The 24,010-nt window shown below is 39.5% G+C and overlaps 1 protein-coding gene across 1 annotated transcript in view; it reads right to left on the reverse strand.

Annotated features, from left to right (window-relative positions):
• Nucleotides 1-5,046: 5,046 nt before the first annotated feature.
• The window catches only part of PRKDC (protein kinase, DNA-activated, catalytic subunit), a 167,295-nt gene continuing 148,331 nt past the window's right edge, over nt 5,047-24,010 (reverse strand). The window contains exons 77-86 of the mRNA XM_036737168.1: nt 23,404-23,608; nt 21,745-21,812; nt 16,750-16,970; nt 16,178-16,270; nt 12,703-12,792; nt 9,369-9,440; nt 9,089-9,290; nt 8,600-8,788; nt 7,799-7,938; nt 5,047-6,933 (exon numbers count right to left, since the gene is read on the reverse strand). Coding sequence (XP_036593063.1) covers nt 6,729-6,933; nt 7,799-7,938; nt 8,600-8,788; nt 9,089-9,290; nt 9,369-9,440; nt 12,703-12,792; nt 16,178-16,270; nt 16,750-16,970; nt 21,745-21,812; nt 23,404-23,608 — 1,485 coding nt within the window. The 3' untranslated portion in view covers nt 5,047-6,728. The remainder of the gene's footprint in view (nt 6,934-7,798; nt 7,939-8,599; nt 8,789-9,088; nt 9,291-9,368; nt 9,441-12,702; nt 12,793-16,177; nt 16,271-16,749; nt 16,971-21,744; nt 21,813-23,403; nt 23,609-24,010) is intronic.

Genomic DNA, 24,010 nt, shown 5'->3' on the forward strand with positions numbered 1-24,010 from the left:
CAGGTTTGTGCTGAGTTGTGAACAATTTTCAGCGTGAGCCTTTACACCATGAAAATTGGCAAACACTACGAATCACGGCTTGATTTATTGTTTTGTTGAATGTCTAGACTTAAGAAAGTGATAGAGAAAATGTTCAATGTCAATTCAACTTAAAAGTATGTCTCCTGTCTGTCCCCCCCCCCCCCCCCGCCGCTGCCCCAGGGAGCTGGTTGTTAAACATTTATCAGCATACTAGTGCACGTAGGGTAGTGGTAGCCACACACATGAACAGGCTGAATGTCACCCATGTACAAAGCAGATGAAATCTAAAGTGCTCTACACTACAGAAAACCAAGTCTCTTGGTGTTCGTGTGTAATTGTGGCCATGGCCCATTGGAGCCCTGTCCTCAGAGAACATGTAGGGTACTCTGTTTGCTGCCAAATCAAATGGGGTGGCCTGGGGAACCTGCCTCTGGATGGGGTGTGATGAAGTGTAATGGAGGGTTCCGACCTCCACTTGAGGGCATGCCTGGGGATGACTTTTTCCATTCTACTGGCCACATGATGAAGAAATACTTTTGGCTACTGTGCTGGATTTGGGAGTACATTCATGAGACTCCTTTGGGAGCAGCCGATCCCTTTGACCTGCTCTGGTGTCCAGGGAGGTGTTGCTGCATGCCTCTGAGAGATGAAGGGGCCTTGGGCCCCCTTTTGCCTGAAGTTGGCATGAAACTGTGAGAGTCCTGCCTTGCTGTTGCTGAAAGAGGTCATGCCCATGGCCTCCTCTTCCCACCCGGGTTGGCATGAAGCCCTGTGTTCACATCCGTCCCTGCTCTTGTCCTTTCCTGCCTTTAAGTGAAGGAGTATTGGAAGTGAAACAGACTGAGCTGCCCACTTGTAATCTTTGAAAGATCAGGACAGCCATCAGACATCTGGGAGCTGGAACCCACGCCAGGGTTTGTGGACAGCGCCAGAGCAGTGGGGGTCCAGCCCGTCATTGAAACTACAATAGAAGTGATGGGGTGGGGGCAAATGATCTAAGATTGAACACACTTTCTGCAGGCACTGAGGTGGCAGAGGAGGGAGTGGGTCTCTGCGTATCAGAGGGGAAATGTTTATACTTCTCCTCTTGTTCTATCTTCTCTGTAAATAGCCCTTTGTCAAAGTTAGTAGTTTACTGGTTTTATGAAACTAGAGAGCTAATTACTGGAAGATGTCAGCGATACAAGGGAGATCCTAACTGTACTTGATGACTGACATTACAGGAAAACGTGCCAGAATGATAAATCATTAGAAAAAGCCACCCCAACCCTCCAGGGGTGTCCCTAGATCCCGTGTGGGAGACAAAGCTGGCCCTCTGTGAATCTCCATTTTATACCACTTGCTTTAAAAAATAAAAATATATAAAAATTATACAAATTTCTTCCCAAACAGTTCTGTTATTCTTCCTTCCAAATCTCTTTTGGTTCTCTTCGGTCCATTGTTTAATGTATAGAGAGGGATCTGGTGAATGCCCAAAGTGCATGACCCTACTCAGCGGATGGCTTGGAATGGAGGAGTCTTGGCGAGCTAGGAAGTTGGGCAGACCATGGGGCCAGTCTGCTGACTAGACTCAGGAGAAGCCCTTTTCAGTTGGAAGTGCAGTGCAGAGCACTGCAGCCAAAAAGGTCCGAGGCACTTCTACCATTTTCCCTTCAGTTGTACCTTGTGGGGATCCCTCTGTAAAATGGAGATCCGGTTTCAGAGTATCTCCTTTGAGTTTGTTGTTTTTGGTGAAGTCCTCTTTGGGTGGGGGCATTTAAGTTCAGAATAAATAACATTTAAAAAAGGATTGTAGATGGATGAGATCTTATAGGCCATTGATTCCAATCTCTTCATTTTACAGAGAACTATTCCGAGCCACACAGCTCTTAACTATTGGAGGATTTGAATGTGGGTCTTCCTGACTCCAAGCTCAGTGCTCTATCCACTGTACCGCCCAGCTCTTCCTCCTCCTACATTCCCTTTCTCCATCAGTGATACTCACCCAGTCACCCACATTTGAAACACTGGCATTGCCTTTCCTCTCGGCGCATCAAATCACCTCACCAAAGCCTAGATGTTTCACCTTGGAAACATCTCTTTGCACAAATAGTTTTTTTATTGTAACCATGACCACCCTGGTACAAATCCTCATTAGCAAATATGTGGACTATCGTAGTAACAGCCTCCCAACCAGTCTCATTTTTGGACGTGGCTCCCACCAATCTATACTCCACAATTAATATTCCTCATCCACTAGAGAACAAAACATTGGTATCGCTCCCTATTGCAAACCTCAAAATCTCCTTTCCACCAATCCAAATTCTACATTTCCATCAAGCTTCAGCACAAGATTCTCTGAACATGTCTTAAGACTAAAAACCTTTCACCATATCTACTCCTGTACTTTTTCCTCAGCACGGATCTGTAGTACCTCCTAAACCGCAAACTACACTAACAAGCTGGACAGAGTTCTCAGGGTTTATTGCATTGACTTAAATTAGCTTGTCTTAGAGTTTCTTTGTAATTGTTTTGTGTTTACTTTTAGATTATAAGCTCCTATATTTGCTTTAGATTATAAGCTCCTTGAAGGCAAGAACTGTATCTTCTTTTTCTCCTGTATACTCTACTATGCCTAGCATAGCAGGAAATGGACACCAGGGAGGTACTTGGGTAGAGCCTTCGGATCAAGGGCTAAGGGCCAATCTTTTGAATACACAAATAGTTCTTTTAATTAGGCAGGCCCTTAATTTGAATGCTACAAATGGTATAAAATGAAGATTCACAGAGAGCTGGCTGTACTTCCATACCCCACCCCCAACCCCTGCCTCCCCAGGGGATACCCCTTCAGGGTGGAGATGGCTTTTTCTAATGATAGATCATTCGGGTGTGCTCTCCCCTAATGTCAATCACTAAGTATAATTAGTATTTCCTTTGTATCACTGATATCCTCCAGTGGTTAGCATTCAAGTTTCATTTAACCAGCAAACCTCAGTTAGTGAGCCTTACTTAATGAACTTCTACATGACAAACCATTTCAGGAAGTACATGCTGGCCAAATTTCATGACATTTCAGAGGACCATATGGTAATATTTATCTTGTTTACCAAATAATTTTGACCTTATACTCTTAAGAACATGTGAAATAACCCTCCACCTTAAAGAATATCCCAAGAAAAAGATTCATTGGAGTAGTGTTCCATATTTACAATTTAATAAGCATTTACTAAATGCCTACCAAATGATGAAATCATAAGACATCATTAACACTACAAGGCTAATTTCCAAATTAAATGAAAACAATGCTACATTTATTTACCTACTGAAAGCATTTAAATACCTTTCATTCATGTTCTTATCTATTAGACTATGAGCTCCATGAGACCAGGGTCGGAGTCTGATTTCATCCTGGAAGCCTCAGTTCCAGATAGTGCTTTACACATACCTAGTGTTTGACGAGCGGGTCCCAAGGGACAACTGAATGTGTTTTGCCCTCCTACCAAGCTACATAAAATGAGTTACAAGTCAGTATACTGGTGTTAAAACGATAGAGTCACTTTTTAAAATTTTAAGACAAATGCTGTGCTAGGTATTTTTAATGCATTTTTATTTGGTTATCTATTGTTTGGTACAGCAAGGGCACCTTCTGACCTAATATTTTTTGACCCTAATATATTTAGTTCCCTAGTGTTCTGACACTGATGCACTTCATTCAGGGCTGTCCTTTCTGATTCACAGTCCGTTGGGGGGGGATGGGGACGGTTTTAATCAATTCAGTTTCCTGGCAAAATCTCTCAGCTTGTCTTTGAGATCCCGATTTTTTCTCTTGGTTCCCACACCTGGAGCCAGTCCCTGTGCTGTAGGGCATGCCAAACTCTGATGCTCTATCAAGAAACTTGGGAGCCAGATGTAGTAAAACTAGGCTTTAGTCCAGCAGCAAAAAAAGAAAGATGCTTCAGTTTCAAAAGTATAACTGCTCTCCCTTAAAAACTAAATATCTTTCTCCCATTACAATTAGCAGGAATCTCTTTAAATTTATTCTAGAGAATTGTTGAGACTCACTATGATCCCAAGAGGCTGTACCATAACAGGCAGCAGCACAGAGGCATTTCTGGAAAAGAAAAAAGCATTAGGAAGGAAAGCAGCCACAAGAAAAAAATTAGCTTGGCATACTGCATCCTGCTAGTTTTGTAGATGACTTCCTCTCCCTCTTGCTGAGGTCCTCCTTTGGGTATGAAGCAGCAGAGCACTGATACTGTTTCAGGTTTCATTACTCCTACAGATGTCTCCTTGGGCCTCAGTGAGCTCATGCAGAATGAGTTCCAAGAGATTGTGCCTGATCTCATATGATCAACAGCTGGGATGCCTAATGTCTTAGTATTCCGGTGGCACCCAATAATGGAGACCTGGACACCCAGATCAACCCTTTTTGTGGTGGCAAGTTGTTTCACCCCCAACACCCATCTCAATAGGTCAAGAGTGAGCTCTAGCATAGTTACTGACCCTGAGGTATGACTGGTAGCTTTAGTTGTTGGGAGGTTGGCAGTCAGGATTGTGGGAATAGGTGGCTTGGGAGGAGACGGTATTTGATGTATTTTTCATTGTTTGTCATTTGATACTTCTTGATACCACAATTCCTTCTAATTAAATAAACTGTTCTTGTACTCACTACAGCATGAGGTCCTTGAGATAAAATACTGACTTAAAAGGACAGATCAGTGAAGGCTAAGAGCTACTGGTTTGGGTGATGCTGACCTTATCACGCCATCAGTCTTGGGGTAGCTCCAGGTATGAAATTACTATTTGCAAAATCAAGTAATCTTGCTTGGCAAGAGCCACAATCCCAAGTTTTGCTCTTCAGTTACAGGTCAGAGTAGTCAGACATGTCCCTCATAAATGCATGTTGAGGGCAATTCACCATCTTGACTGACTTTGACATTGTTTTTGAACACAAGGTAAGCTGCAGCTCAGGGATTTTTTTTTGTTGCGCTCTTAATCAGTTCCATTGTTATTTCCAAGCAGAAAGCTTTGATACAGACACTTCCATACAGTAAACTTGAAGTGATATCTCTTTTATTGATAGAAAATGTAAAAAGTAGTTCACAAGTTCAGTGATTTCACATAATGCAGATAAATCAAACTCACTCCACATTATCAGGAAACAAACATTTAAAATCAGGATTGGATATATTCAGTTCCATTTGCATATGTGGGGGAAAAACCATCAAAATTACAATAACTAAAGAAAATGGAATATTTCTTTGAACAGTCCAAATCAAAAGTTAGCTGAATTCTGGTCTGATTGTCTCCATGTTGCAGCAAAGAGTATCCACTGAATTATATACATAGATTTTCACATACATGATCTCACTTATTTTTCCTGAAAAGATAAAATATTTTGGCTGAATAAATATCATTTGTTGAGAACACTCTTCACAAAATGTAAATGTTCAGTGCCATAATGGGATCCATCTGACTATACTAGAATTAACTAGTGACACAATGCATTGCTAGAGAAGTTGAATTATTCTGTTGAAACTAGAAAAAACAACAAACCAACCAACTTGTATTATTCATTTTCCTTTTAAAAAGCCCTAATGCTAAACTTGAGAGCTTCCTTCATACCTGCCAGAAATGTTGTGTCCAGTATTAATCAGCTTCTACCTAGCATCATTAAAGCCCAATCTCATTTCGCACCAAAGTCCCTAAGAATGGTTCCAAAAAATTAGTCACTTATAAAGCCTCACTGGCCTGAGGACACGTTAAGAGGACCTAAAACTTCAGTTCTTACTAAAAAAGTGATTTTTAATTACACAATCTTGTTAATTCTAAATGAGTTCTTCACTGATCAGTAATGCTTGCAGTTTTGTGTTTGAAGTATGGAATTTCTTCAAATGTGGAATCATTTTTTTTCTATTTCACAAACAAGATGCTTTGTACTTTGGTATCATTTGTCAGCCTAAGTGGGGGTTCACTGAAGTTATCTTTGTGCTGAGGATAAGACAGGAGTGTAAATGTGTATGTTTAACTCGACGTACTTTTTATCTTTTCTCCTTTATGAATCAGAATAGCAGAAATTGGTCATATAGGCCAAATTTTTCTCACAGATTTTTTCTTTTAAGTAATTCTGCCAGAACTGAGAAGAGGGAAAAAGCCCTATGGATCCAAAATAGGGCATTAGTATGGGTCTACTGTTCTTTTACTTATAAAGAAAAGTTAAAAGGACAGTAATTACAAGCAGAAAATAATGTATGCTTTCGGTCTTTTTTTTTCCTCCAGAGTCTTGCTACAGGTGGGCCATTACCTCCCATTTCTATGACCAGTTTGAATAATACATGAAAACTTCAACCTCATTAGTTGTTGGTTTGTTTAAAAAAAAAAACAAAAACAAACTTCCCAAGATGACAGTGGATAAAATCACAATGGATGCAGGTGGATAGCTAACTTGAGCATCTGGAACATGCTTAAATGAAAAAGACCTATTGTAAAAAAAGCATCTATCTCATCTTTGGTCTTGGTGTGGGTCTGTATTTTTCTCCCGCTATAAAACTTATTCTTACTGTTACAATGGCATTAGTTTTTATCGTGACCACGAATTATATTCAATTCCACAAAATGAAGTTCATTCAAACTAGGTTGCTTTACTTCAGTGCTTCGGGAAGATGGGCCTATTCACTTCTAAGAACTTCAGGTGATTTTTCTTCAGTATCTTCCTCTTCTCTACAGATTTACATCCAGGGCTCCCACCCTGTCCAAGTCCTGCCAAGCACATTGGGGTCTGTAGCTTGATCCATAAGACACTTGACTTGAGTCTCTTCTGAAAGCCCATCGGCTGGTTGTTGAGCACGAATGTTGTAATCTCTATGCCCTCGAGCTACAGACACATAATACTCAAAGGCAGCGACCTTCTCGTGGCCCAGGCGTAATTCATCACTGAAATAAAGATCATATAATTTTAAACCATGTGTTTGTTTCTTCCTGTGGCTGTATTCCTCACTGTGCCATGATAATCTCTTCATTTTACCACTTATAATAAATTCGACAAGCCCAATTCCATGGATCATAGGATTTTTAGAAGTAGAAAAGACCTTAGAAATCATCCCCTTAAGCAAAAGCTACAGAGTTCATCAAGTTTTTCTTTGGCCATTTTGCTCTCAATTCCAAAGAATAACTTTCTCCTTCCGGTTATGGAAGTAAAAAGAGGTTTGGACACTTACATTTGCTTGAAATTTCAGGAAAAACGTCCCTAGTATTGGGAAGGACCTTTCAGATCATCCAGACACAGCCCCTGATGGATGCATCAATCCTCTCTACAGCATCCCTAACAGGCACCATCATCTAGCCTCTACTCAAATACCTACAATCACAGAGAACTCAAGTAATCCATTCCATTTTTGGAAGGTTGTGATTATTAGAATGAAGAACGTCATAATGAGTCTAGATCAGCATTTCTAAATGAAAACCTAGTATCAATAAGGATAAGTATCAGGGGTTAAGAGGTGACAGGAGTCAATGCTTTCTAGTTTTCCAGTTTAGTTGCTATACCTATTAGGCTTCCTTAACTTTACCCTTAAAGAGCTAAAGGAAAAAGAAAACACTTTAGTATACAAATACAATATTCTCTTGGGTAGTCAAATGACTCTTTTTAAAAAATCTTTCTCCGACCCCCCTCTCCACCCCAGAAGTGTCAGATAACCTTTAAAGACTGGTTTAAAAAAAAGTTTATTTTCTTCATCTTAGGGCAATTTGGTCAGTAACACAAAATCCAAAAAGTCTCATATGAGTAAGTAACACTTACCAGGTAATGACTGCAGGATTGGCTCCTGCTAACTTTCTCTTAGCATAATTTATTTTCTGCAAAGGATACCAGTTTATTTCAGTGATGTTTATTTCTGTGGTCCACGATCCTCCTTTTTTCAACATCTTTTGTTCAAAGTTCTAGGAGAGAACAACACTGTTTTTTCCTCTGCTTAGCAGTTACATAATCATGACCACAGTCACACAGAACAAATTCCCAAACAAACTTCCAAAAATGGTTTCTAGGGAAACTGATGTCTATGCCCAATTATAACTAGGCAGTGTTAAAAATGTATGCCAGTGTTTATGAATTTAATGAGATGAAGTAGATTGAAGTTATTTTGGAATATATGTTTAGTTACTCATGAAGAGGTTCACTAACTTTGATTCTTTGTGGGTTAAAAAGAAACTCTGAGGCATATAAGGGGGGACAAAATATTAAGTAATAAAAATAAATATGTGGTTCAGGTAAACTCATTGTTAAATATTTCCAACTTTCAGACATTATGTCACAGAAAGAACATCAAAAGAACTCTATCATAACTCAACTATGTCAACCTCCAGTGGGCTTTCCTTTCCTTCACCTTAAGCAAAATGAACAACTATTTTTACTTTCTGGCTTTTGCTCAGTTTTTATATGGCCAGTTTTCAGGCAAGATGAGCATGACATTTATCATCTACAATTTAAACAAAACAATAAAAATGTGTAAAAGCTTTACTAAAGTTACAATCTGCTGCCTCTCAGGTTTATAATTCAGTGAGGTCACAGTAGAATAGAAAACTTAATATAACCCAAACCTACCTTCCAATCTAAAGAAGGTTCTTTTACAAATACATCCATGGTGCTGATGAGAAGATCTGGATCTAAGCGAAAAGCTCTTAGAGCATGCACCATGACACTGTAGATTAGACCAGTTTCTTTCATTGGTAACATCAGATTGATAAATTGGCGAGTTAGACGAAAAGGCATCAACTCAGGGATTGGTAGAAACTAAAGAGGAGAAACAGTCGTGTAGAAAATACAAAATATTTACTAAAAACTCAAAATATAAGATTATAATCATCCTTTAACCATTACTGCAAACACCATTGTATGGTGTTTGTATACCACATCAAGGAGAATGTGAATCCTGCCTTTCCTGTGAATATGCTGCACAAAAAAGAGGAGGTAGAAGAACCCCAATAATCAAATTTATAGGGTCCTGCCATAACTGCTTCATAATATTAGATTGCCATATGACAACTAAGTCAACAGAAAAGAACAGCCTAATTAAGGCTCTAAAGAACATACCTGTGTAGCTGATCCAAATGCATGCCCAAAATCTATTCCAATCATGCCACCCGTCTCCATATTGATCATGAAATTGGACAGATGCCGATCTCCAATCCCCAGAATCCAGTGGCTGATACACATCAAGGCATGAGAACTGGCAAAATGGGATCGAAGAGCCAGAAAGGCCTCAGGGGTTGTACTCATTTTAACAAAGGCCCTCCTATGGAATTCAGAAACAATGTCTCATTAACTGCTAAAGATAAGACGGTTTCAAAAGAGTTAGTTGAAGTTTACTGACCTTAACAAATCTGCGGGCACTTTACTCTCTCGGTTTCTGAAAGATGTGGTAGCTTCTGTACGATTAGCTCGTCTATGATTAAATGACACAACTTTATTGAAATCAAAATTCAGCACTGAAATTCTTGAAATTTAAATTTTAAAATGTTTGCTTCAAATGAAACTCAAATATCGAATGACTGTATTTTGATGATCTGTTCACTTGTAGCACTGGTCACAATCTGTTTTACTAGAGCTACCATCTCTGTAGGGCCTTAAGGTTTACAAAACATTTTATGAATCTCTCATCTTATCCTCACAACAACCTAGGAGGTAGGTGCTATTATTATTTCCATCTTACAGATAAGGAAACTGAGGTAGATAGAGGTTAAGTGACTTGCCCAGGGTCACATAGCTAGTAAGCGTCTGAGGCCAGATCTGAATTAGGTTCAGAGCTCTAAGCACAGTGCCCCCCAGCTGCCTCCACACACCACAGAAGAATTCTGATCATTTACCAGGATAGAGTCACATCAATGCAACAGAACAAGAACGCTGGTGAAAATACAACATTAACTTCAACTTGCTATTCTATAAATACAGTGACAAATTCCAACAGCTCGTGTCCTGTGGCTGACCTTACAGGAAAATACTGCTTGGTCCTCTCCTGTGCAGAGGCCATATTCTACTTTGTAATACAGTAATTTGAAGGGTGTCTTATCTTCCCTAATAGAGGCTAAGTCCATCGCCCCTCCTTCAGTCAGAGCCACCTGGAGTCCTTGGGTCAGCATGGCAAGAAGAGCTGCCAGTGATGTTACCCTTCTCTCCCCTCCCCAGACCCTACTGGGCTTCAGGAAGCATTAGCCACCTTACCTCAAGGGCCCCTTCTTCCCTTTTCTCGATCCTGGATAGCCACTAGTCTCTATCACATCCCTGTTCCTTTGGGAGAATATAAAAAATCCCTACTACATCGACTCTTTGGCTGGCCTATTCCCCCCTCAACAGCTGCACGTCAGGACTCTCAATCCCTCTCACTTGGGGCCAAAGAGACATCAATAAACCTTTATTAAGCACCCACTATGTGCCATGATTGTTCACTGCTTCTAAAAGCTATGATTCATCACTACAATCCTTCTGGTAAGACAGAAGATGCCTGTACTTACCATGCATCCTGCCACTGTGTCCTAACGTCCTCTTGGTCTCACCATCTGCCCTGGTGCACCCCTAGGTACTGCCAATTACCCTGCCCACACATTCACAGGGTTTCCAAGTCTTCCCATCTGCCCTGAATCTGAACCCTTTTAGGTGTGTTTTCTCCCCAACTACAGTGTGAACTCAAGAGCAGAAACTGTTTTATTATTTGTACCCCCAGCACTTAGTCATAGTAAGCACTCAATAAATGCTTTTCCCTTCAATCATGCATTCCCTTAAGGGAAGGAAGTAGCACCTGGGTTTTCATACAGGTATAAAGGTAGGGACAGGATATCTGTGTTTTCACTAGTATAGGAAACTCCCAGGTACGGACACTCCCTCTCCTCTATCAACTCAGGTTGGTACCTGATTTCTGCAACTAACAGTCTTAGAGAACTGCCTAAAGCATAGACAGGTGAAATGACTTGCCCAGGGCCTCTCAGTCAGTGTGTATCATAGGAAGAACTTGAAGCTAGGTCTCCCTGGCTCCAAGGCCAGGTCTCTAATTCACTATGCTGTACTACCTGTTTTTCACATAATAGGTACTTAATAAGTATTTTATAAATATCATTTACTAACATTTAGGAAAAATGTAAAAAGAATAATATTACCACTAAAATGTACCATATTAGAGAAAAAATGTAAGGCTTATTAATTTAGAAATATGGGCAACAAAACACCCTACTAAGAACCTAACGTCATTTAAAAACAGGCTGACATATTACACTTAACAGTAAGTAACACTTTCCTAGAAATAGGACGACACAGTAACAGTAATACGTAATAGTAATTTACATTTTACACACGGCATCTGAAGACTTACAAAACTCAATGCTTTCCTTATCACAACTCTGTGAGGTCCCTAATCTGGATCTTGGCACTCACTTCTCAGCTGCCACCTGCAGGCAGGGGAGGTGAATTTCGTAATGCGAATCTGTATTGTCTCCAAAGCCACAAAAGATCACTAAGTTGCTTTTTCTCACCCTCCTCCTCCTGACCTCTCTTCCACAAGAGATGCTGCTGGCCACCGCCTCTTCCTGTCTCCTCTCTCCTCTCTGGGTTTTTGTGACACCACTCTCTCCTGGTTCTTTTCCTTCCTGCGGGACTGGTCCTTTTTGATGTCCTTTGCTGGATTTCCATCATTATCATGCCTGATGGTGAGTGTCCACTAGGCTCCATCCTGGACCCTCTTCTCTTTTCTTTCCCCACTCTCTCACTTGGTGACCTCATCAGTTTCCATGGGTTCACCTGACATCTCTAATGCAGATCACTCATAAATACATAAATCTAGCCTTGGTTTTTCTCCAGAGCTCTGGTCTCCAGTTGCTTACTGAACATTCAAACTCCAAACTTCAATAGCAGATTCAGTCAGTCTCCCAAGTTTGCAAACTTCCTTAACTCCTCACTCTCCCTCATCCTACATTTCCAATCAGCTGCCAAATCTTGCAGTCTCTACTTCCTACTCCACTGCCACGGCTACCAACATAGTTTGGGCTCTCATCACCCCTCACCTGGACTTCTGCAGTAGTTCTCTCTACCTTAAGGCTTCCCCTATTGCAATCCATCCTCCAGAGCTGCCCATGTGATTTTCCTCAAACACAGACCTGACCCTGTCACTCTCCTATTCAGTGAACTCTAATGGCTCCCTAATACTTTTAGGATCGGATATAAATTTCTCCATCTGTCATTTAAATCCCTTCACAATCTGGTTCCAATCTATTGTTCAAGCCTTATTACACACTGCTCCCTTTCATATACTCTATGGTCTGACCAAATTGGCCTTGCTGTTTTCTCTCCTATAACATGCTCACTCCCATTTCTGCGCTGCCACTGGCTATTATCTAAGTGTGCAGCACACCCTCTCCTTGTTTCTATTTCTTAGAATCCTTTATTTCCTTCAAGATCCAGCTCCTTCTACACAAAACCTTCCATGACACCTCCTAGGTATTGCACCCTCTATGCAAAATGGCCTTGCATTATATTCTGTACATATGTGTATAACAGACACATACTGGGTATGGAATGTAATCCTGAGATAAGGAAACATCCAATTTTTAATCCTGTATCCCTAGTGCTATGCTTGGCGTGTACTAGTTGGCACATACCTGTTGATCAATGAGCCCATCATAGAACAATTTAATTTTTAACAAAGGAAGGTGCACACTTACCTGTACATTAACATATAGGCACTATTATCTTGTTTTCCAGTTATTTTTGCCAGCCAGGTACTGTATTCTAAATGTGGGGCTTTGGGTCCACTAACAATAGAAATTAAAAACAGGATTCAAAAATTAGTTACTCTTTAGGGTCATATGATTTCAGAATATACCTGCCCCCACCCCCCAACAACTTCATATACAGTTTGATGTCATTCTCAAGAAGAATGGGGGAAAAAAATTTAATTTTTGCTATTTTATCTTACAAACGTTAGCCTCTGTTATTCTGGATGGTGGATATAAAATTTAATTTATATACTGTCCTTCATTCTCAAAAAACTCTTAAAGACACTTTAAGTCTATTCTATTTAAACATACAACCAGAAAAAGAAAAACAACCTGATACAATAATTCCCTGCTTAATACAAATCTAATATAATTGCACTGTACTGCAATTCCACCTCATTCAGCCCACGCTTCCCCAGACTACTTCTCTACCTCCTCGTCAGAGGCCTGGCCATACCTCTACCCTGCAGCCTCCTCCTCTCACTGGTGAGTTCCTTTCCAGGACCTTGACTGGAAGATGTCCCCAGGCCAGACATGCCCACTTCAAACCTGGCTCAGCTCCCAGAACTACTTTTCCATCTTGCCCCCTTGAGCTTCCTTTGATGGGCTGCCTTTTCCCATTAGAATATGAGCTCCTTGATGTCAGAGGACTGTCTTATATTTGTCTTTATTTGTATTCCCAGCACTTAGCAGAGCATCTAGCATACAAAAATATTTAATATTTTAGCTAGCTAGCAACCTAGACTGGGGATGATTTAACTCTCTAATTTAAAAGAAAATGTCTATAGATCAAACTATACTGATAAAGATACAGTATTACACCACATTCTTATGTTTTAAGTGGATGAGGAAGGTATATTGCTGTTTTTAAAAAAGACTGGGTCTCTCCATCAGGCTGGAAGGATTGAGGCTACTTGCAGGCCTACAGCTCTGTTTCTAGCCTGGGCTGGTCTGCCCTTCACTACATTAATGCCAAACTTAGCGCAGACACCCAATCGGCACAGCCCACTGCGGCTCAGAACTCTTGACCTCCATAGAGCTCATCAGTCTCTCCTTCCCTGGTAGCTGATACTACAAATGTGCATTATCATCCTCCTCCACACTGCCATACATGTAGACATTTTTGGGGTAGGATAGCTAGGTTCAGCCTATTTTTACCCTGTTTAAAATATTATCCTTCCTCCTCATTCACAGACACATATCAAAGCCCAAATTAAAACAAGACTTAATTGTTTTAAAATAAAAATTGCTGCTTGATACTTGGAATTTAAAGTGCTGTCCTGTTTATCTGTGAAAATATGAAATGCTTGGCCCTCTGGGAAATATTCAGAACTGTGTAAGCTCTGCCAACCTTGGTTGCTGCTATAGAGACTAACAATTTTTTTTCTACAAATGTAAAAAGTGTTAACTTAGTATAAGGGAAGTTAGCATTTCAAACATTTATGATAGGAAGGGGAATAAGCATGTAAAAGTGCTTATTATGCACTGTGCTAAGCACTGTACACTCATTATCTCACTGGATACATTTATGGTCTATTTCCTGTGACTCATTAAGCCAGTTTCTAAACTGACCTTTTGATTCAAGTTTCCTTTATGGTAGTTCCTACAAAGAGTAAAAAAAAAAAAAACTTTAGGTTATAAAGCTGCTAAGAACATCACTGAAGTCTCTTTCTGAAGCAAGTAGGAGAAAGACAGCCATATCCTACTGTATCTGGAAAGCACTTTCATTTCTATGAACGTCTACAGCTGCCTGCTGCGGCTCAATACTGCGACTCCATTTTATGAATGGAGGCGTGGAGGCGAGCTGACATTGACGAACTGGTGTCTCCTAAGCCAACAAGTCAGGCAGACAAACTCGGTATTCTTGGCTTTAGGAGACAGACTTTTCAACACCTCTAGGGAATGAGTTTTTGTCTACTAGAAGACAACTCAGTTACTTAGAGGGAAACACTTAAAGCGAAACACTGATTGTCTTTCTCCAGTAATGTAATCCTGGCTAAAAAATATATTACCCAGAAAGAAAGGCTTCACCATACTCTACCGACTTTTATTTGAATGATTCCTCATGGATGATAATCAAGCCTTAATCATCCCCAGAAAAGAAAGATGTTGCCATTTATGCAAAGTGGGGAATCCCCCAGGCTCAAATCCTTTGTATAATTTTTTGCTCCTCTCTTGAATGACATAGAGTCACTAAGGCCTGCTAATTCTTCTGCCAAAATGACTTTTGTACTTGTCCTTTGCTTTCAAAGGACACAAAGCCCTACTTCAGAGCCTCATTGTTTCATGCCTGTGTTGCTCCAGCAGACTCCAAACTGGTCTCCCTGCCTCTGGTCTTCCTCCCTCTTGTCCAACATATCACTGCTTCAAAACTCGCATTCTCTGCTTATAAAGTCTCATGAACTGTCCCTTTAAGGTTTATGACCTTCATAAACCCTCTGTTAAGACAGGATGCATCATTATTTCTTGCAAAAACAACTCCCCCCCCAATACTTCTTTACCTCCATGTTTTTATTCACACTTCTTCCTCTCTAGGAGAAATTACACTCCTCATGTCTTATTTCTTCACCTATCCAAATCCTATTTTATTCAACCTAAATTCTTTACACTGGACTTCAGATTTGTGAAAAATGTCAATGTAATTTTCATTCCATGTTAGTAACAACTCTGTTCTTCCACTTTATAGAAAGGTAAGTCACATGACAGACTCAGAAAGGGTCAACTGTACGTACAGGATTTCATTTCAGAATCTAAGTCTTTGACCGGTGACATGGTGCACGGGCTCACATGACTCATCTGTGACATCACAGATGAGAGGCATTACTGACTGTTTTCAAATTCTTTCAATGCTTTTGGGCATTCGTAAGGCATATTTAGAAATGCCCCTTTTCTCTCATGGCATGAAGAACAAACAATTACTGTATGCTAACTAACTACTAAACAAAGAACTGAGTTATTGCTCTTTCTTCTGTTCCCTGCCTTTAACCAATCCCAGTCAATATGAACATCCTGAAACACACACAGAATCTCCACGAGGTCACACGACACAAGGATACTTCATCTGTGTTTCTTTTGCTTGAGTGAAGGTTTACACTTGTTTCAGAAGGACAATAAAATAAGTGTCATCTCGTGAGGAAGCGAAAAGAACAGTGGACAATGCTCAAATTCTTCATCTGGATTCTTGGCTTAGGGAAAGTACCTCATTATGATATCAGAGAAGTTGAGGAAGAGAAGACGGGCTTTTCTTTTTTTTTAAAGGAAACAGCACCTCGAATCATAGTGGGTCAGATTAATAAAGGAATTTGTAAATTTAGTTTATGAAAAAAATCTAGCATTTTTTGACAAACTGAATTTTAAGTTTTTACATATACCTAAGGATTTAAGTCCCAAATCTTCAGGGCAAGTAAAAACCCTGTACTACCTTGTATAAGCAGCGTTCTCCTCTTCAGACATATTATTCAAAAGAAGGTCCTTTAATGTACAGGTGTTTTCTATCCATTCAATCAATCCTAGTCTGAAATAAAAATTCAAGGTATGAATAAAAACTGCAATTTAAAAAAAAAAACAAATCAACAGATGTACATTTAGATACAAACAGTTTTTGTTTTTTCCTCTGGATCAGTGGTTCCATTTAGTGGTTTGTGAGCCCCTTGGGGGTTCGTGACAATGGTTCAAAGGGTTTGTGCTAAAAATTCTTTAATCTAGAGGCTAGATAAATAAATCCAATGGATTTAAGCAAGCTAGAAATCCAGGTGACCTGGCTACCTACCTTTCTGAGATAAGCCTCAAGGTTGCTGCTTTTTTCAAGCAGTCCAGAGTCTCTGCATTTTCTTGTCATATTTACAGCCCTGACAAGTCAGGGGGCCGACCATCCAAGAGAGTGAAGGGAGGACTTAACTCATCAGCCAGATTTTCTCATTTTTAAAGCATTTCTTTTCTTAACATTTCAAAGCTGGCTATTTTTCAGACTTACAAACCTCATGCAATTCCTACCTGGTGGTCATAGGGATAACGTGGTAAGTTTTTAACTGCATGTTCCTTTGGCTACAAGCAGCATCTCGCGAAAGGATGATATTCATGACCTCAAACAGTTGCTCGATACGCTGATCCTGTCTCAGATCCTCTCCTCCCTTCACCAGGAAAGGATATTCTTTCTCATCATTGCCTCGGATGGTGATACGTTTGGGCCTTCTGATGGATGTCATTACTTTTACCTTAGAAAAATATTTAGATGTTTTAGGCGGAGTTTCAAAGAGTGAGTACAAACTGGACCACCAATGGAGCCAAGAAACCTCAGGCTTATTACTGGGTATTATTCTGTGGAATCTTGATCTCATTCAGTCCCACAATTAGGCCACCCACACACAGGGCTTTGCAGAATCAGGTTTTAGTCTGATTTAAGGAGAAATTTCCTAACATTCAGAGCTATCTGAAGTGCAATGGGATGCCACAGGAAGAAGCTATGGGGGACCCTTGTTGGGGACACTGAAGAGGACCAGAATAGCCTCTGAGATCCCTTCTAAATCCAAGATTCTTTAGTTCCCATTCTGAAACAAAAACATTCATTTGACTAGTGATGTTAGATAACATGCAAGAGTAGGTACGAGCATGTAGAGTTTGGGACTAGCAAAACTTCACTACCACCATTTACCCTTCTTCTCAGGTTAACAAGGCAGCCATTACCAACAACATCTTCTTGCTGGTGATTGTGGGCCGATGTAAAATTTTGACTTGTTCACGAATGATCATCATTCACTTACAAACTTGAGCATCCTAAATAACTGTCACTTTTAAAATATCACTAAGTAATTTTACTTTGCCCATATTTCCTAAAGAGTCTTAAGATCCTGGTTCTAAGTCCTAGCTCTAATTCAATTCAATCAAAATTATTAAGTGTGTACCAGGTAAAACTAAACACTATGGGTACAAAGATGACATTAAGATAGAATCTGTCCTCAGAACACTTACAGAGAGAATAAGCAATTCACACAAGTAACTATAGCATGAGGCAAACTATGTTATGTGCAGAGCTGTTAAGGAAAATCTGAGGGACAGAATATTTCAAGAGGGGTCATGTATGATTTTACAGAGGAAGTGACACCTGAGTCAAGTCTGGCGTAACGGGAGCAGGAGTTGGGAGCAATCCATTCAAAGCACAGGAATGAACAAAGGCACAGAGACAATGGAGGACAGGATGCAAAGAGAAGATTATTTTTCACTGTGGCTGGAGAAGTGGAGTATGTGAAAGGGCTGTGAAATAAAGTGAGAAAGGTAGGTTGAAGTTAGTTTGTTAAGAGTCTTAAAAATAATAGTTAGGAGTGAATGTTGAATTTGGTATCCAATAAAGAGCTATGGAAGGTTTCTGAGAAAAAAAATGGCATAAAAATGATGCATTAGAAAAACAAGATTAATATCTAAATGAAGGTTAGCCTGGAAACACAAAGAACAGGTAGAAGGCCATTACAATTGGCTAGTCAAGAAATGATGAACTGGGTGCTTGCAGTAAGATTGCAAATAGGGGGAGAGGTGAGGGGCTATTTCCAAGGTAGTAAAAGTGAATACTGCCTGGATATAAGCATGAGTGAGGCAAAGTCACAGATGACTCTCAGGTTTCAAATTTGGTTGACTGGGAGGATGAAATTATTATTAACAGAAATAAAAAAGGGAGGGGCTGCAGCAGATTTGGAAAGATGAGTTTAGTTTGAGATGGACTGAATTTAAGAGGCAGTTGGATAACGACATAGGAAATGGCCAGAAATGTGAGACTGGAGCTCAGGAAGAGACCAGAAGTATAGATGATAAACTTGAGGGTCAGCTATAAAGAACTAATAATTGAATCCACAAGAGATGAGCTTGCCAAGGGAGAAAAGGACCAAGGGGAGTGCCTTGCGAGATATGCACAATACTGCCCAAACACAGTACTCCATTTCCAATCTCTGCACCTTGGCTTTGACTGTCCTCCAAACATGGAACACACTTTCACCTCATTTCTGCTCTTTTAGATGCCCTAATTTCTTTCAAAACTCAGCTCATGTACCCTGCTCTGCAGCAAACCTTTCCTGCCCCGCCCCCCATCCATCACTTTGTGTCTATACAGCCGCGCATGTTCTCTCTCTCAATAGAATATAAGTGCCTTCAGGGTAGGGGCTGGTTCACTTTTGTCTTTGTTTCTTGGTGCCTAGAACAGTGCCTGGCACAGAGCTGGTGCTTAATAAATATTTGTTGATGAATTACTAGCTGTGCACTCTTGGATAAGTAACTTTCATTTTATTTAATATTTTTAGTTTTCAGCACTGATTTCCACAAGATTTTGAATTACAAAGTTTCTCCCCATTTCTACCCTTCCCCCCACTCCAAGATGGCATATATCCTGGTTGCCTCATTCCCCAGTCAGCCCTCCCTTCTGTCACCCCACTCCCTCCCAACCCCTTTTCCCTTACTTTCTTGTAGGGCAAGACAGATTTCTATGCTCCATTGCCTGTATATCTTATTTCCCAGTTGCATGTAAAAACAACTTTTTCTTTTTAACATCTGCTTTTAAAACTTTGAGTTCCAAATTCTCTTCCCCTCTTCCCTCCCCACCTACCCTCCCTAAGAAGTCAAGCAATTCAACATAGGCCACATGTGTATCATTATGCAAAACCCTTCCACAATACTCATGTTGTGAAAGACTAACTATATTTTTTGCTCCCTCCTATCCTGGCCCCTTTATTCAATTTTCTCCCTTGACCCTGTACCTTTTCGAAAGTGTTTGCTTTTGATTACCTCCTCCCCCATATGCCCTCCCTTCTATCGTCCCCCCTTTTTTATTCCCTTCCTCCTTCTTTCCTGTGGGGTAAGATACCCATTTGAGTGTGTATGTTATTCCCTCCTCAGGTCAAATCCAATGAGAGCAAGATTCACTCATTCCCCCTCACCTGACCCCTCTTCTCTTCCAACAGAACTGCTTTTTCTTGCCACTTTCATGACAGATAATTTACCCCATTCTATCTCTCCCTCTCTCAATATATTCCTCTCTCATCCCTTAATTTGATTTTATTTTTTTAGATATCATCCCTTCCTATTCAACTCACCCTGTGCCCTCTTGTCTATATATATACATATATGTATATGTGTGTGTGTGTGTGTGTGTGTGTGTGTGTGTGTGTATTCCCTTCAGCTACCCTAATACTGAGGTCTCATGAATTATACATCATCTTTCCATGTAGGAATATAAACAAAACAGTTCAAATTTAGTAAGTCCCTTATTATTTCTCTTTCTTGTTTACCTTTTCATGCTTCTCTTGATTCTTGTGTTTGAAAGTCAAATTTTCTATTCAGCTCTGGTCTTTTCACTGAGAAAGCTTGAAAGTCCTCTATTTTATTGAAAATCCATATTTTGCCTTGAGCATGATACTCAGTTTTGCTGGGTAGGTGATTCTTGGTTTTAATCCTAGCTCCACTGACCTCCAGAATATCATATTCCAAGCCCTTCAATCCCTTAACATAGAAGCTGCTAGATCTTGTGCTATCCTTATTGTGTTTCCACAATACTCGAATTGTTTCTTTCTGGCTGCTTGCAGTATTTCCTCCTTGATCTGTGAGCTCTAGAATTTGGTGACAATATTCCTAGGAATTTTCTTTTTGGGATCTTTTTGAGGAGGCGATCGGTGGATTCTTTCAATTTCTATTTTACCCTCTGGCTCTAAAATATCAGGGCAGTTCTCCTTGATAATTTCTTGAAAGATGATATCTAGGCTCTTTTTCTGATCATGGCTTTCAGGTAGTCCAATAATTTTTAAATTCTCTCTCCTGGATCTATTTTCCAGGTCAGTGGTTTTTCCAATGAGTTATTTCACATTGTCTTCCATTTTTTCATTCCTTTGGTTCTGTTTTATAATATCTTGATTTCTCATCAAGTCACTAGCTTCCACTTGCTCCAATCTCATTTTTAAGGTAGTATTTTCTTCAGTGGTCTTTTGGACCTCCTTTTCCATTTGGCTAATTCTGCTTTTTCAAGGCATTCTTCTCCTCACTGGCTTTTTGGAGCTCTTTTGCCATTTGAGTTAGTCTATTTTTTAAGGTGTTATTTTATTCAGTATTTTTTTGGGTTTCCTTTAGCAAGTAATTGACTTGTTTTTCATGGTTTTCTCGCATTACTCTTATTTCTCTTCCCAATTTTTCCTCTACTTCTCTTACTTGCTTTTCCAAATCCTTTTTGAGGTCTTCCATGGCCTGAGACCAATTCATGTTTTTCTTGGAGGCTTTTGATGTAGGCTCTTCGACTTTGATTTCTTCTGGCTGTATGTTTTGGTCTTCTTTGTCACCAAAGAAAGATTCCAAAGTCTGAGTCTGAATCTGAGACCGTTTTCACTGCCTGTTCATGTTCCCAGCCAACTACTTGACCCTTGAGCTTTTCGTTGGGGTATGACTGCTAGCAGAGAGTACTTTGTCCCAAGCTTGAGGGACTGTGCAGCTGTTTTCAAAACTATTTCTACACAGCAAGCTCTGCCACACTAGTGCTCCTCCTCCCCCAAGAACCACCAACCCAGACTGTGACTCAGATCCAAGCAGGCTCTGCACTCCTGCTCTGACCCCCCACTTAATTCCTCCCACCAGGTGGGTCTGGGGCCAGAAGCAACTGCAGCTGTAGCTCTGGAAGCAGCCTCAGGAATTAGGAAAATCTGAGTTCATATCCTGTCTCAGACATTTACTGGCCATGTGACCCTGAGCAAGTCACTTGACTCTCCCTGGCTTCAGTTTCCTTATCTGTAAAATGGGGATAATTGCAGCTATCTCACAGAGTGGTTTAGGATCAAATGAGATAAGATACATACAGCAGCTTATAAATATTAAAATGTTATGTAAATACTATTATAAAATGAAATAACATATTTTTAAAGTTTTTTTTTTGAAAACTGTAAACACATAGCACTTTTCCACATGAGGGGATCTGCTATCACATAGCAAACATCTTAAAGAAAAATAAGATAATTTGTGCCACCTTACCCGTTCATCAAATCCAGTTATTTTTGCATGGTATTCTGGTAATGGCTTCCCTTTACCATCATATTGACCTAAAAAGAAAAAACAAATTCTTATAAATAGTGCTGTATTTTTAAAATGTCTTTGTCTAAAAAGGAGATCTAATATTGCATCAGTGTTACACATATGAAAAATTATGAAAAAATTTATAAAGAAAAGAGGAATCAGTTTTCTCTTAATAGAAAAATGGAATCAATATCAGCTTTTGCAATTCAGCTTACTGCTTGTATTGAATATACAGCATACCAATGTAAAACAAATCGCAGTTTGAAATGCTGTTGTTCTGAAAAACAGCATCAGACTAGGAGTTAAGGTACTTCAATTTTATTCATCACTGATTACTACTTCCTAAAAACACAAAAGCTAGTGCAACTTCAGAGATGTTTTCTTCTAGCTATTTGAGAGCAGAGATTGGTTTATTCTTTTTATCTGTATCCCTAGCACTTAGCACAGTTTCTGGCACACGGACGACACTTAATAAATGCCTCCTGAATGACCAAAGCATAGTGACTGGCTAGACAGAAATCCTCTTGTATTATATACTCCTGTTATATAGATTCATTCACAAATCTTAGAAAATCCATGCCATATTCAAAAATGGCTGGGGAGGTGGGGGTCATCATTCAGTCAATCTTGACTGTCTACTGCTGTCATCACAAGGATACATATATTGGGTGGCAGTCCCACTGTATGTTCCAATGAAATAAGTTAACTTTATTTGCATCTACTTTTAATCTAACCTAAAATAACAACAATATATACATTCCCTCCATTAATGTATAAAGTGTTATCAGTTTTATACTTCTGAAGCAATTTTATATGTGTCAAGCAACTTTAAATATTGCACTTATTATTAAAATTAGAGATACCAGTAAAACATAACTTCCTTACTTCACTGGATCTATGCTCTCCCTTGATATATAGGTAATAAAGAAAAGCAACTCTGAAAGACTTAAGAACTTTGAACAATGCGGTGGCCAGCCACAATTCCAAAAGACCAATGATGAAGCACACGCACTATCCACCCTCCTGTTAGAGCGGTGAGGGACTCAAAAAGCAGAAGATGATGTACATTTTCAGACAGGGCCAGTGTGGGAATTTGTTTTTCCTAAGACTGCTTTTATAAGAGTTTTGACTTTCTTTTTTTTTTGTTTTAATAGGGAGATGGGGGTGGTGGACACATCAGGAATGTGAGGGACAAGGGAAAGGATAGGATAGGAGGGAGAGAGAGAGGAAAGACGTTGAAGAATTTTTTTTTTTAATGCAAAGATGGGAAAAGGAAGGGCAGAAGGAATCACAGACAGGCAGGACAGCTTTGAAAGTTATGTACCGAGTTTATTATATATTTTAAAAGAAAAGTAAGTTTTATATAACAGGGATTTACAGTTTCACATATGATCCTCTTATTCTATTCCATCATGTCTATGAAAATGATATTCAAAGTCAGAATTAAAAGAAAAATTTTAAACTTTAAAACAACAAAAACAAAGGGAACTAAAATTGCTTCTATTCAGGCAGCAGAGATTTTTAATTCAATTCACTTTAATAGACATTTAAAATCTTAATATATGTAGGGAAGTAATATGTGTGTCCAGCATCTAGAAAACAGGATAGTTAACTTACCAGGAACCTCTAGCTCATTCCTCAAGAATTCTACTTTGAAATTGCTCATCCAGGGTGAGCATTCTTTAAGATTCCCAGGTGGTTTTGAGTCTTCCTTCATTTTCTCAAATAAAGAGGTAGCAATGTAGTTGAAATCACTGGGTTTCATAACTAGTATTTTTGAACCTCTTTTCCCAAAGTATTTGTCAAACTCTTTTCCATAGGTCTGAAAATAAAAATTTACCTTAAAATTAATGTTCAATTCAAGGTTGGAAAAAAATGCCACAGATAATTAGTTGTATTATATACATTTTCAATATAACATTCTTACAATTACCCAAATCCCTAATTTCCTTCAAAATTCAATTCAGGTAGGCTCTACTCCATTAGTTTTTCTGATGCTCTCCCGCATTTCTCTCAATATTACCCTGTATCTGCAGGTGGAAGTGCATGCACACACATACACAGCAGAGTATACTTGACTTTTCTTTCCTATGTCATACATATGTATGTGTGCACGTGTATACACAGACATACACACATGTATATGTGTATATTCTATAAATGTATGTATATAGGAAAGAAAATTCAGGCATAACCTGACATGCTCTCTAGATTTAGGGAAATT

This window comes from Trichosurus vulpecula, chromosome 1 (genome assembly GCF_011100635.1).
Source record: "Trichosurus vulpecula isolate mTriVul1 chromosome 1, mTriVul1.pri, whole genome shotgun sequence".
Taxonomy (NCBI): domain Eukaryota; kingdom Metazoa; phylum Chordata; class Mammalia; order Diprotodontia; family Phalangeridae; genus Trichosurus; species Trichosurus vulpecula.